Source organism: Ovis aries, chromosome 19 (genome assembly GCF_016772045.2).
Source record: "Ovis aries strain OAR_USU_Benz2616 breed Rambouillet chromosome 19, ARS-UI_Ramb_v3.0, whole genome shotgun sequence".
Taxonomy (NCBI): domain Eukaryota; kingdom Metazoa; phylum Chordata; class Mammalia; order Artiodactyla; family Bovidae; genus Ovis; species Ovis aries.
In genome coordinates, this window is record NC_056072.1 from 26,033,643 (window position 1) to 26,048,651 (window position 15,009).

The 15,009-nt window shown below is 37.8% G+C and overlaps 1 protein-coding gene across 40 annotated transcripts in view; it reads right to left on the minus strand.

Annotated features, from left to right (window-relative positions):
- Nucleotides 1-15,009, minus strand: part of CHL1 (cell adhesion molecule L1 like) — a 229,243-nt gene that overhangs the window by 20,539 nt on the left and 193,695 nt on the right. For all 40 annotated transcript variants that reach the window (XM_060402878.1, XM_060402858.1, XM_060402885.1 and 37 more), the window contains 5 exons: nucleotides 11,925-12,049; nucleotides 7,858-7,959; nucleotides 7,487-7,684; nucleotides 6,075-6,145; nucleotides 1,188-1,410 (listed from right to left, as the gene is read on the minus strand). In XM_060402878.1, coding sequence (XP_060258861.1) covers nucleotides 1,188-1,410; nucleotides 6,075-6,145; nucleotides 7,487-7,684; nucleotides 7,858-7,959; nucleotides 11,925-12,049 — 719 coding nt within the window. The remainder of the gene's footprint in view (nucleotides 1-1,187; nucleotides 1,411-6,074; nucleotides 6,146-7,486; nucleotides 7,685-7,857; nucleotides 7,960-11,924; nucleotides 12,050-15,009) is intronic.

The window sequence follows — 15,009 nt, forward strand, 5'->3', positions numbered from 1 at the left end:
TGAGTAGTGAAAACAGAGAGAGAGAGTGAGAGTGAAGTCGCTCAGTCGTGTCCGACTCTTTGCAACCCCATGGGCTATAGGAGCCTACTATGCTCCTCTGTCCATAGGATTCTCCAGGCAAGAGTACTGGAGTGGGTTGCCATTTCCTTCTCCAGAGGATCTTCCTGACCCAGGGATTGAACCCGGGTCTCCCGCATTGTAGGCAGATGCTTTACCGTCTGAGCCACCAGGGAAGTCCCGGTGAGAACACAGGTAGCAGGGAAAGGAGGAGCTAGTCGTTTCACATTCCTGCCCTTCTTCTTTTCTTGGATCAAAATATTACTTTGGATACTGTAAGAACAATGAGAATAATGCCTACTGTCTAGTTATTTCGGAGAAGGCAATGGCACCCCACTCCAGTACTCTTGCCTGGAAAATCCCAGGGACGGAGGAGCCTGGTGGGCTGCAGTCCATGGGGTCGCTAGGAGTATCAGACACGACTGAGCAACTTCACTTTCATGCATTGGAGAAGGAAATGGCAACCCACTCCAGTGTTCTTGCCTGGAGAATCCCAGGGACGGGGGAGCCTGGTGGGCTGCCGTCTCTGGGGCTGCAGAGAGTCAGACACGACCAAAGTGACTTAGCAGCAGCAGCATCTAGTTATTTGCAATGCAGTGTCTTTCCTTTTTCTAAAAATTTGCAGCAGTTCTTATGGTATAAATATCTAATAATAAAATCATGTCACTAGTACCTCAAAATTCTGCGTGTGAGTACTGCTATATGGAAATCTGCGTCTGCACCTCACCTTCCTTAGAAAGGCTCCAGCCCTGAGGCCAGGCTGTGGCAGCAGGCAGCTGTTAGGAGGTCCTTGACAAGTAAGGGCACATATGATTGGACACCTTCTAAGAGTCATGCTGCTGAACTGTGTGCACTGATGGCTCCAGGTCTTTGATGTTCATTATGGAAGTAGTTTTTTTGGGGAAACTGAATAAAATTAAACCTTTCAATGTTCTTCCTCACCATCCCTCTGACAACTCTCCCACATTTCAGCTCTAAAGTAGAAACCATGTGTTCAATTTCTTTTTATCTCCCCCTGTAAGTATAGCCTCTTTGCATGCAGTACTTGCTCAAAAATGCTCCTCGACAGGGGTGCAATGTACTTGAGAGAAGCTATTCTAGAGGTGGTGGCTGGCTGGTACATCACTTACAGTCTTCTCCAGAATAGAGAATCACTGACTGTGGCTCAGGGCCAGAGCCCAGGTGATTGATGGCTTGGACCTGGACATCGTATGGCGCATAGACAGCAGGTGTCATCACCCGCAGGGTGTGGTTGGTGACTGTCTCTTCCTCCCACTCCACCGGAGCTCCCTGTGGCTTCCAGGTCACTCTGTACTCCAGTCCAGGTCCATTCTGCTCCATGGCTTTCAAAGGCTAAAACAGAAGGTTGGCATGATCACAGATATGCTGGGTTAGGGGACAGAGAAGCCACCCTAAGTGGTACAAGAAATGTGGCAAAAAAAGGGATCATTTTTGGTGAGATCTTTAATCCCCCTCTTTGGTTTGGAAATGCTTGTGAAAAGTTTTGTCATTCTGTTCATTTAAGCTTGAGAGCTGCTCCTTCCCTTCCCCAAGTAGAAAGAATCCCACAATTTCGATGTCTGGATTATGCCCTTGTGGTTAATTCTAACTGTTCATATATGAAAGAACTTACTAAGAATTTCCATAGAAAGTTTTAGCTTTTCTTGACACTTTCTTCTATATTCTAATTTTTTCATTCCTAAAGAACTGCAGAAATGAAAAGGACATGACTATGAGTTCCCTTAGAGTTAGTCGCTGTTTGCAACCCCAGGGACTGTAGCCCGCCAGGCTCCTCTGTCCATGGAGTTCTCCAGGCAAGAATACTCGAGTGGGCTGCCACTTCCTACTCCAGGATCCCTAAATATAAATGGGATTTTTTCATGGCTTTTCAGTCAAAACTCTTTCCATCTGACTCCATCCATTATCCCCCATCTTCCTTCCAAGAGAAGAGAGAGAGCAAGTAAATATTTTTGGATAATATGTATTTGTGTGCACCAGTACCCAGAAGATGTAGCTCCTCTTTATAATACAATAGTTCCCAGCTCCTTGCCCATTCTGTTTCTTTTACGAGAAAGTGCTCCCCATCCTCCAGTTTATTTTGCTGTATAGAAATATTTACTGGAGGAATTTCTTGAATAGGAGATTGGTTATTTCCACTCTAGCTTTTAATTAAATACTTTAATTAAAAAACATTAATGTGATTTAAACCATCTGTTTAATATCACGAAAATGGGAATATGCATTTAAATGAATCAACTATATACAACACATAAAAATTTGATTTTAGCCATAGATTGATAAGAGTCACTTATATAACTAATAATTTTGTCTGTATATGCAAGTGATTCAATAACCATATATAATGTTTTTATAGAATTTGCAATACTTCTTGACTCAGATTAATTTATAAGTACTTAATAGAGGGATTGGATGGAATAAAGTTAAAAGAACAGTAGTATATCAGCACAATAATTTGAAGTCTGGTGCTTATTCTAGGGTTAATAGTTAAATTCTCTAAAAGGAAAAAATATGAAATCAAAAGCTTTCTGAGATTTTCACAGTCACTGTTTATATTTTGCTTTCAAACTTTTGCTCCAAGATATTTCCTACTCTCATATAGATAAACTTACCAGAGGCTGTCACATTGCCCAGATAAGTCAGGCCACAAGCTTTTAGTTCCAGTTCTACAATCTGGAATTACAATTACCTTCAGTCCCAACTGACAATAAATATGTACAAATACTACTATTCAGTTTATGCATGCTTTGCTTCAAGAAAAATAGTTGCATTTGATAAAGCTCTCTGAAAAATTTTAAACTGTGCCACCCTGGTAACACTGTTAAGAAAGAAATCTTACCTAAATTGTCAGCCTCCTTGGTGCCTAGACTCCCAAAGAAACTGCAGGGATACTTCATATTTGGCTTTCAGACAGTGGACAACAAAACCTCAACAAATTCACAAATAGATCCCAAACAAAGATAACAAACCATAGTAACCAGGGATGTGGGGTGGGGAGTGGGGGAAGATCACCAGCATTCCTTCCCCTCATGAAGCTGCTCCTAAGAAAGGCATCTCTATTAGAGGTTCTTAATTTGATGTCTAGGCATCTCTAGATGGGGTCTGTGGATGCCCTTCAAAGGATCTGAAAACCCATGGAACTGCTAGTAACACTTTCTATGTATAATTTTGTAGAACAAAACTATACTTCTATTGTATTTTCAAAGAGATCTATGAACAAAGCAAGTTTATACTGACTAGAAACTGGATCGATATTTTTGTACTGCCTAAGTTCATTTTAAGGCTGGTGGTTTTCTGATTACAATTGTAGTAGAAACAGTAAGTCCTACATCCTTTAGAGGGCTTAAACCACTTGGCTGTGATCATATAACCAGGTAACTGGAGAAGCTGCTATTTCCCAAACATTAATGAAATGGGTTTTTGTTTGTTTTGATCATTTTCTGGAATCTGTGAGATTAGATATTTGCTATTTTATTGAAGTTCAAATGCAACATACATACATTTATACTTAAGAATAAAGTATAAACTCATCATTATCTTAGAAGATAATGTTAACTAAAAAGAGTAGTTTTATCATTAAGTTAAAATTTAATGTCACTTTAAAAAAAAGTGAGTTCTTAATATTTACTGTGCCAAATTTATAAAGATAATGTATATACAATAGAACATGAGTTAAATAAGATAACTGAAATCCATTTTGACTATAAAATAAGGTTCACTTATCAATGAGTAAATGCACATTCACTAATAAGTTACAAATAAAAGTTTGTATATTATTTTTCTCCATTGACTGTTTCATAATGATATTATTTTATTTCTCCTGTATTTGCCTATTGTCTGTCCCTCGAACTAGATTATACATTCAGGAAAACAAAGACTATTTTTGACTGCCATATATAAACTAAGGACCTCATAATACTTTTATTCATAGTTAATGCTAAAAAGAAAACATAAACCAAAAGAGCATTAGGGACAACCAGTCTGTTCCTATTTAATCCTTTTGTGAAAGATCAATGTTTACTTCCTTTTTTTTTTTTTTTAAGACAAATTGCTCCTCTCTGATCATTATCTTGTAAATAGGAATCATTTTGTAAGTCAATCTTCGGAGGGGATCTGGTAATCAATTTATACTGTGTGCTTGTCAACTTGGGGAAATAGCTGGCATTTAACTCCAGTTTATAAGATAATTCATGCAAAAGAATAACTGATGAGTAAATGTTCTTAAACTTCACTGGTTATGCTTATAGTTATTAGGCCTCTGACATTTCAAAATGACATGAAACACAATGGAATATATTATGAAGGTAATTGTCAGCTTAGTTCCAAATCTCTATTTCCTTCCTCTGATCAGTTAATTACTAAATTACATGTCATTTACTTTTCAAAGACAAACTGTAAACACTTTCATAGTTTAATCCCAGTCTTCCAAGAAGAGAGCACTAGTAATTAGTCTTGTGCATCTTTGGGGGTGGGGACAGAGTGATTTATGAACAGGATGGTCAGTAGGAAGGACTGCAGATCCCAGCTCGCTTTTCATTACTGAGTCAGGGCATCTGGGTACGATCACAAAGCTGTAGCCCCAGCTTCTCTGAATGTGATGCTGACAGCATGGAGCTACTACAGGCCTCCCAGAGGAGTCATGACAATTAATGAACTAACGTTAGTGGAAAATGGTGCACTTCTCTGAGGAAGTGACCTGATAATTATACACTATTATTGTCATCTAATCCAGTTATATCATCTATCTAATAGAAATTTCTATGGAATTTAAAAGACAATAGATACTCTAAAAGGATAAGATCCTAACATAATTTTAAACGTGGTAGCAGCTATTTGTGGCCATATGTTCAAGAAAATAATACTATTTTTGACTATATTTAACTTCTGTATATTGCCAATTATTTCTCAAATTTTAAGTTTGCAAAGGTTACTCTCACTGAAATGGGAATAAAGGGTTAGTTTTATATAAAAATACTGACTACATATTTTGTAGGTATGGTCAATGTTTTCATATAAGACCAATCCATGATGAAGAAAAAAGGAAATCAAACTTTGTACCTTCTAAAATTCTTCCAAAAATCACATGTGGAATAAGTTGTGGAAATAAGTTAATATATTCCAGCATACATTAAAAAATGCTTGTAAAATTCAGTGACTTCAGTATCAGAAATCTGTTATTAATTAGAATCGCTAAATGGTAACCTACTTTCAAGTAAGTTAAAATACTTGTTCATGAAACATGTCAAAATAGAGGAGTGTAACATCTTCCACTGTTACAGAAGAAATTTAGAAATGGCATTAAAACAAATTCAAGTCATCTGAGCAGATACAAACTTTTGTGCAAAATTCAAAGAGGAAAGTCTATTTTAGTAACTTTCAATATTATATACATATATATATATGAGAAAATGAGTAAGTTCAAAGATATTCATGTGGAAATCCTAGTTTTGTTGATTTCTAATTGTATAGTGATGGGCCAGTCTATCCGTGGACCCGTTTCTATATCTAGGATACAGTATTAATGATGCTCTCTTGACAACATTGGTCTCAGAATTTTATATGAGTACACAGAATGCCTAACAGTGCTTAGTAAGCGGTGACTGTTCATTAGGGGGTCTACTTTTGATATGCTTAATCTTTATTGGCCATGCACCAAAAGACAGTGAAAGATTATCAGTAGGTTTGTTTGTTTTTTTGAATGGGAGAGGATTAAGAATATTGCTAATAAAAATATTAGGAATCATAAACTTTGGGGGATCGATTATAATGAAATCAGCCTGTAAAACTTTCTTAAATTATCTACCACAGTTAAACTCTATTTTACAACACTCTAATCACAATGACTTTTTAAAACATACAAATAAAATATATTTATAAAATATATAAATAGTTTTCATCTGTTCTTAAAGGATATTGTTCTATCATTATACTTAGGATGTGGACCTAAAAAAAAAAAAAAAGAACACAAAGGTAATAAGTAAAACATAAAGAATCCTCACCTCCCATTTGATAATCATTTCCTTGGGTTGAGAAGCTTGAACTCTTATGTTTTGTGGATTCTTGTCTGGAGCTGAAAAATTATAAATATGAAAATTACTTTTCCCCATTGTATGATCTATAGATATATCATCCCTCTGCCCATAAAAAACATTTATACATAACTTTGATTACATGTATTTATATCTGGCCCAGTCTGTAAAAAGATTCACAGCACTTTTATATAATGATTTTAGAATGTATATATTTCACATATTATATTTATACATATTATGAAATGATCACAATAGTTAACATCTCACCTCACATAAAGCATATTTCATATATATATATATATGGAGTAAAATCATGTTCATGGATTGATATAATTATTAGTCATTGGAGAATAGAAGGTTTACTTTACCCATCTTCATTTTAAACCTGCTCTTAAAATTCTAAACACACTATTTAAATACACATTTTAGTTTTAAATCTGCTTTACTTTTTCTTTTCAAATTATTGTTAGAAATGTGATATGAATGTTTGCCTCTACATGAATAAAATTAAAGGTCATATATTAATATCAACAGCTGAGTTTTAGGGGCATCAAATGGGAAACAGCAGGTAATGCCCCCGTGAAATATATTTGGATGAATCTATTCTATAAGAAGGGTTAAGCATGCAGTTTAGTGCCAAGATGAACTTATACTAAAATCATACAAGTACCTGATTATTATCTCTGCTTATATTTTCTCAATCCCCAAAGGGAATTATATCCTAGCATTTTTATTTCAGAGAGGGAAAAAATACCATGCTATGACCACATTGTTCATCATTTCCAATTCAGTAATATAAATTTTAGCACTATCAATATTTTGCTTTATTGATTTATAACATTATATAAGGCTCACATTTACAATATTATATTTTGAATTCTGTATATACTACAGCATGTTGGTTCTTGAGATTTTAGGTAGATATTAGATATCTATATCTAAATATCTATCTATTTCACTATTGAGACATAAAAAATACACTAAATGCATAAAATGGCATTACATGCAGTAAAAATTGAATGCACTATCTATAACATGTCAAGAGTTTTACTTCAGAAAGTTGAAATGAGGAGAAAAATAAAGAGAAAGTTGACTTTAATATACACTGAACTTTAGTTTACAACTTATTTATAGTATCTGATTTTAACATAATACTCAGCTATCAGAAATTGTTCAGAATAATGCTTTTTCATGTTCCTCAAACATTTATATACAACTTACAAGATTGATGTCCTTTGACTATTTTCTGTGTTGTTAATTCTCTACTGGAGGAAATCTAAAATCCTACACCATGCCATCAATCCTGTTTTTAAAAAGATATTCAAGGATGCGGCAAACTAAAATATTTTGTTAGAAACTTGAGGTGTGAGCGTCCATACCTGCTGGGGGTGTTTCATGATGGCCTGATGGGTGGCTAGGCTGGCTTCTCCCAACTTCATTCATGGCTATGACCCTGAACTGGTATCTCACGTATGGAGCCAAAGACAGCACGACTGTTGTTTCCTTTCCTTGGACTCGAGTCAGTTCTTCCCACCTTCCAGGCTCCTCTTTGTTTCCTTCAAATTCTACAATATATTCTGGCAGTGGGAACACAGAAACACACATTAGAAAAGACTGAGAATGTTTAAGTTATACTAAGGTTTATATACAATATTAAATGTTTTAAAGGATGTTTTATGGATAATCCACTCATGCACCGATGGCTTTAATATTAACTCTGGAGAGCGCAGCTACCCCAAGTCTTCCCTACCGCTGATATTGCTATTGTGGTCATCTCCAGCCTCCCACGTCAGTCGAACACTTCTGTTCTGTCTTTCTGACAAGTGAAGGTTTTCTGGTGGATCCGGAACATCTGATTAATAATGAAAAATAAAGGTAAGGAAAAGGCAGATCAGTGCCTTGTCAATCCCACTTCCTCACTCAGGCACACTGCAATCCTCTGCTTCCCCTCCATGCCCCTGCCTCCACTCTGACCCGCCAAATCTCACCTGACCTGCTGGTTCTCTTTCAAATGCAGGTTCATCCACATCTGTTCCCGACTGTAAGTATTACCTCCCTTTACTATGACTAATACAGCTCATACACTTATTTATATGCTTGGTTCTTCTCTTGTATGGGACTAAACACATCTTCCAGAGTAGTACCATACTTTATTCATCTTTACATCCCCAGTGCCTTGCACATAAATGTTTTGTGACTAAGTAAACAGTGTATTATCACTTAAATCATGCATATAATTATCCTATAAGCATCATAAACTTAGGTCCTATAAGTACAGGAAAATAAGAACATGAATGTAGGCTTTCTTTTCAACATGCTTTGGATTTTTCATTTATAACAACGAATTATCAGCATATCATACCTGGAGTTCTAAAGAAGAGTAGGAAAGGGATTTATATTGGAAGAAGATATTGAGCTGATAAATGTTGTGACAGACTAGAAACCTGAGTAGGCAATGACAAATTTTAAGTGTGTTAAAGACGCGGAAATTTCTGGCACTTTAAACATAAAAGGAACAGTAAAAGGAAAAAAAGTGTATCACTAATGATCCTGACTTCTAAAATTTGGTTTGACTTCTCTCGTAAATTCAAGAACAGATTTTTTTTCAGAGGAGACAATCAAAGTCATATTTAATGACACCTTCTTAGGCGAGCTTTCTTCTCCAAGTGGGAAAAAACATCCATTATCCCTGTATTTAACAACTGTTGGGAATTGATACTGACAAACATTGTTTTTTCACTTCAGGAGACAGCATGTTTATTTTTAAAATGTGGTCAGTGACTACGTTCACACTGTAGAATCCTAAATGATAATTTACTGTAGAGCCCTAAATAAGAATTTATTTCCTCCACAGGCTTGAGGATATCTGAACTCAGAGAATTTAAGCTTGTCTTCTGCACTTACTAAGTCTACTATTTCTCAAATTTCTTGAAACAACCAGTGCAGCCTGTTTTGTCTGATATTAAAATCTGCTCTTTCTGAGAATCACATAGAACTATGATAGATGGACTGCAATTGAGACCTAAAAAAATGTTGCTCTTAAAGGATGCTTCTGGCAGGGCTTTTGAAAGTAACTTCTGATTGAAAAGGGTCAACCATATGCTTTAAAAAATGACTGTCCAGCAAAAAAAAGTCTTTTAGAAACTATACATGGATTTGACATTTGTTACTGTCAGTTATGGGGCTATGCTTCTTAAAATCAGAGACTGACCTGAAAAAAGAAGGTATAAACTCCAAGAAGTGGTAAGAGGATGCCCCCTATCTCATTAAATATTCATTATTTTATTTTCATTCTAAAAACATCTGGCAATTGCTTCATCAATAAATAGTACATATACTCATAGTCACTATTTAAAATTATCAAACTTTAATAGTTCAAGAAGATGGCAGCCTAATTACAAGACTGACACATCAAATTCCACAAGAAAATTTACGTGGCATGTATCAGGTGGTAAGGACGCCAGCCTCTTTGCCATTGCTCAAAATACTTGAGGGCAAAGCCCATGGATCCTGACATTGACATTTAAACTTGTACCTGGGACAAACTCCAGTCTACCTAAATTTTAACCATTTTATCCAGTGAATCACTTACTGGAATGATTACTTAGGACTGAACCTTTCTGCTTTTAGTTCCCTGAAGTAGCTGAAATACATCTCCTAAAAAGGTTTCTTTTGAACCAAGTCCATACCACTTATCATCTGATAGGTAAAAACTGAACATTGTGGGGGATTTTTAGGTGGTCATTTGTTTCTCTTGAGACATGACGGTCGTTTATCTCACTTGAGATAAAGTGGTCATTGGCTTCACTAGTAAAGATCCAGCCTCTTTAACTCATTTTCCACCAGCCTACCTCAAGAGGGACTGAATTCTTTCCTCTCGTTCTATACCCAAGGGAGGCAACCTCCCTGTGAATTCCAGTGACCAGAGTGCTAAGGATACAAATGCCTGTTAATAGTAAGGATTTATCTAAACACATGGTCATGGCATTTAAGATACTTCCGTGGTGGCTTAAGACACTAAAAAACCTGCCTGCAATGCAGGAGATGTGGGTTTGATCCCTGGGTTGGGAAGATCCCCTGGAGAAGGGAATGGCAACCCACTCCAGTATTCTTGCCTGGAGAATTCCATGGACAGAGGATCCTGGTGGGCTACAGTCTATGGGGTCGCAAAGAATTGAACATGATTGAGTGATTAACACTTTCTCTCACCAAACCACTTTTAAGGACTGTCAGCAAGCTAAAGCAAAAACTAAGTGCTAGCCACTGAAATACAGTAAAAAGAGAAAACTAAAAGATGCTCACTCCTTGGAAGGAAAGTTATGATCAACCTAGATAGCATGTTGAAAAGCAGAGACATTACTTTGCCAACAAAGGTCTGTCTAGTCAAGGCTATGGTTTTTCCAGTCGTCATGTATGGATGTGAGAGTTGGACTGTGAAGAAGGCTGAGTGCCGAAGAATTGATGCTTTTGAACTGTGGTGTTGGAGAAGACTCTTGAGAGTCCCTTGGACTGCAAGGAGATCCAACCAGTCCATTCTGAAGGAGATCAGCCCTGGGATTTCTTTGGAAGGAATGATGCTGAAGCTGAAACTCCAGTACTCTGGCCACCTCATGTGAAGAGCTGACTCATTGGAAAAGACTCTGATGCTGGGAGGGATTGGGGGCAGGAGGAGAAGGGGACGACAGAGGATGAGATGGCTGGATGGCATCACTGACTCAATGGACGTGAGTCTGAGTGAACTCCCGGAGTTGGTGATGGACAGGGAGGCCTGGCGTGCTGCGATTCATGGGGTCGCAAAGAGTCAGACATGACTGAGTGACTGAACTGAATTGAACTGAAAAATGTCTTTGTCAGGCTCCCAGCAGAAAGTAAACAGGTCATACCACTTAAGGTGATTCAATGAGTTTGTATTAAAGACTCAAAAGATATGAGCAGAATATCTGGGGTGAGGGGTGGTGGGTAGGCGCGGGCAGTTACTAGAATTCCACCAGGGAGAGCTGTGTGGACAAAGCCTCTCAGAGCACAGATGACTATGGCAGAGGCACACAGCCAGCCTGCAGGGAGGCAGTATCCGGAGGACACACCCTCCACCCACCACCTCTCCTGCCATGGCTCCCCACTGGCCAAAGCAAATGAAAGCTTGAGGGTAAGCGGTTTATCGATGGCCACCATTTTCCAGATTCAGAGAGCAGGTGAGACCGAATCCAGAAGGGAAACTAGGAGAGCTATCCAGCAGTCTACAAGCTGTAAACATGGATGACTGCAAGCATAATTGCACTGATTATGCCAAAGGGGCATGCACATTGCTTTCTAATTAGAATTATTATTTTTTAAAAAATCAGAAGCCTTTCTCTGCATAAGAACCCTTCAAGTCCCTCCCTCTGCTTCCGAATGGGGCCGTGGGAATTGAGCTTGGTCCGGCCTCTGGTTTAGATCAGGACCACTGTTTAATCACCACTGGACCCCACCCTGAGCTCTCCACCCTAGCCCACCTCTATCCCTCAGCCACATTTCTCTGCATACAGCTCAAGGGTTCTGGGAACTCAAGCATACTTCAGTTTTCTTTCTGCTGATAGCATCACCTCCCACTGCTTCTGGCAACAGTACCCAAGCAGAAAAAAGAAATTAAGCATTACTTAACTTCTTTAGAATAAGAAGAGGTAAAAGCATTTTAAAGTAGGGTAACTAATTGAAAAATTCAAACTAACAAACATGCACAGGCTTAATAATCATTGGCTTAATTGCCAAGAACAGTGAATTTAATCAGTAATATAGAAAAAAATGAACCAAGATTTCTCTATTAGTTAGTACACTTACCAAGGACAGTTACTTGCGTCATATCAGCAATGCTATCCAGAGCCGTGTGAGCTGAACATGAGTATATACCTTCATCTTCCATGGTGACATTAGATATCGTCAGATTAGCTCCATCAATAATTATCCTACCAGGAAAAAAGTGAGTCTGTGATGAGGATGAAAATAATAGAAATAAAAGAAATGTAATCCTGTTGAAAATAAATATTCCCCATGGAAAATATTTCAAGGAAGAATTTTTTTAAAAAAAGCCTGTCACATAATGCATCTTATTGGAGAATTCAATAGTTGAAAACTGGGGATAAAACATTATTAAAAAGCACAAAAATGTCTACAAGGCATGAAAGGGATCAGGTTTGTTTGTTTTTAATTTATGAACTCCAACCATCTGTGATTCACGGGTCAGTGATGAAACTGTCTTGCCCGGTATGTCTAAAGACTGTACAATAATTAGGATACATTTGAATAATTCGTAATGCACGTTTGGGAAACCACCTACACAGGATCAACTAGGGTGCTTCTTACAAAGATGTATTCCTGAGTCACACCTCAGCTCTACAGAGCCAGGATATTTCAGTTCAAGTGTGGTAATCTATCTTTGACAACTTTCCCTTTTCTCCATCCTTCCAACCTCCCACATAGAATGCACATTAAGATCTGATACAAATTAAACTGTGACTCATTTGAACACTAGATGGCAGAGTAGGACTTCTTTTTGAAAATTATTTGCTGCTTTTTTGCTGCTGCTGCTGCATCGCTTCAGTCGTGTCTGACTCTGTGCGACCCCATAGACGGCAGCCCACCAGGCTGCCCCGTCCCTGGGATTCTCCAGGCAAGAGTACTGGGGTGGGGTGCCACTGCCTTCTCCAATGCATGAAAGTGAAAAGTGAAAGTGAAGTCGCTCAGTCGTGTCTGACTCTTAGTGACCCCACGAACTGCAGCCCACCAGGCTCCTCCATCCATGGGATTTTCCAGGCAAGAGTACTGGAGTGGGGTGCCATTTGCCAATTTTTAATTGAGTTTACATGATTTTTTAAAATAAATTATACCTTTTATTCTATGCCTATGTATTATTAGCCTAGTTATTCAAGTCATTTTTAAAAAATAAAGTTCCATTAAATTTGAGATATGTTCACAGCAGTTTGTTATTTGGTTGAAATAAACAATGTCTTCCTTGTGGAGAAGGAGAGAAAATCTTACATAATTTTTTAAAAATATAAAACTCATATAAACTGTTTAAAATTCTGAGTTAAAAGAAGCCACTTAAAAGTGTAGTAAAGTTAAATATGGTTCTTCCCTTTGATGATAGACAACGTCAGCCCCTTAGCTTTATGCCAATAACTGAACAATTTGCCAATTGATACTACCTGTTATTGCTAGTCAAGAAACTCACTATAATTCTAATGAAGAAGCTTTGATATAAATCAGCTTCTCAGTTCATGTTAGCTATGTGTCCATTTGGTACAAATATCAGAATATTACATAAACTTACAACCTTGAAAAGTTTACCTGCTTAGATGAAGAAATATGATTTAATAACCTCTTCAGGAGGGCTGTTTGAGCCCTGCACATCCACGAGGGCCCAGAGAAGCCGAAATATAAGCTGAAATATACGATCTTTTGGCCAAGATTTATCCCCTAGTGCGCAGCTGCTTCAGGCCAGAAAGAAAGGGCAACTTTTCTGTAATGCTCTGTGTTTTAAGAATGCAGAAATGTGCCTATTTTTAATCAAGGTAGAATGACCCACTGGTTCTTGAAATGTGGTAGCTATGATGTACCAAGGGAGGTTATTAAAATTCCATGCATTGGCCTCAGTCCAGGTTCTGATTCAGAACTTCTAGGAACAGGGCAAGGGCCTCTGCATTTGAACAAGATAACTAGGGAATTCTCGCTCACATCAAAATTTGACTATTTGTGTTAGCAAGGATGCACTTTGCTGTGCAGAAATAAGAAATAGCTCCAATTTCTCAGTGCATAAGAACACAACACTTTAGGTCTCTCTTATGTTTCCATCAGAGGTCAACTGTATTCTGCTTGAAGAAGTGCTTTCATTACATTTGTTCAGCATATTATACATTTAAAAAATGGATTCTACTCTACTTATAGAACCTGCTCTCTGGTTTCATCTCCATCTCTGTCCCTCCTAGTCTTTCCTCCTGGTTTTGCCTGTTTAATCATCTTCCTTGAGAACCTTGCCATCACCTGCGATGCCTCACCTCCCTCATCTGAAACATCTAGCTTGCTAGTCCCCAACCCATGTTAACCTCCACTGTTTTCTTGCTCCAGTCTGTCTGTGTAACAGCCAAACTTCACTCCAGACAACATGACAACATGGTGCTCTCTTTGGGGACCTATGTTTGAGGCTCCAACTATGACTGTGTAATCCTGAACAAAACTTGGAGCCTAACTCATGTTATCTAAGAAATGGGTATAATAGTATTTTCTTTCTCTTCAGCAGACGTAAATGAGGGAAAAACACACAAAATGATTGGTGTACAGAGCCTGGCTTAGTACATGCTCAGAGAGTGTTACTAATATTAATCAAATTGATTTAATTCATTGTTGGCTCATAACTCATCACATTTCTTAATGTCCCCAACTCCCCATTCCTTCTGCCTTTCTGCTTGAACAAACTACTTTAGTTCTTCATTTCTTAGGAAGGGACCCTTCTATCCTTATAATCTCTGCCTAATCTAACGCCTTATAGCTCTGAATTCTTATCTTCCAGCCATAAGTTCTACCCCATTCATTTGCTGCAATTTTCAAGGGGAAAAAGTACCCCTTCCATGATGCCAAGGTAAAGCCTTCCCACTTGTGCTCTTGATACCTTTCCCCTCTCATCCTCCTATTCACAGACATATAGACACATCCCAAACCCCACTGTGATCTCCCCTGCAGGGCAGTCCTTCACTCTGTTGTCATGATAGTCTGCATTACATTTGTTAAGCACAGTTGAAATTTTACAAATGGTTTGATATCACATCCATTTTCCATTTCATTTTCCTATGTTAACAACACTGTATTGTCTAGAGCCTCCTGCAGGATAGAAATCCACAGAAAATGCCTTGATATCATTCCAGCCTTCCTA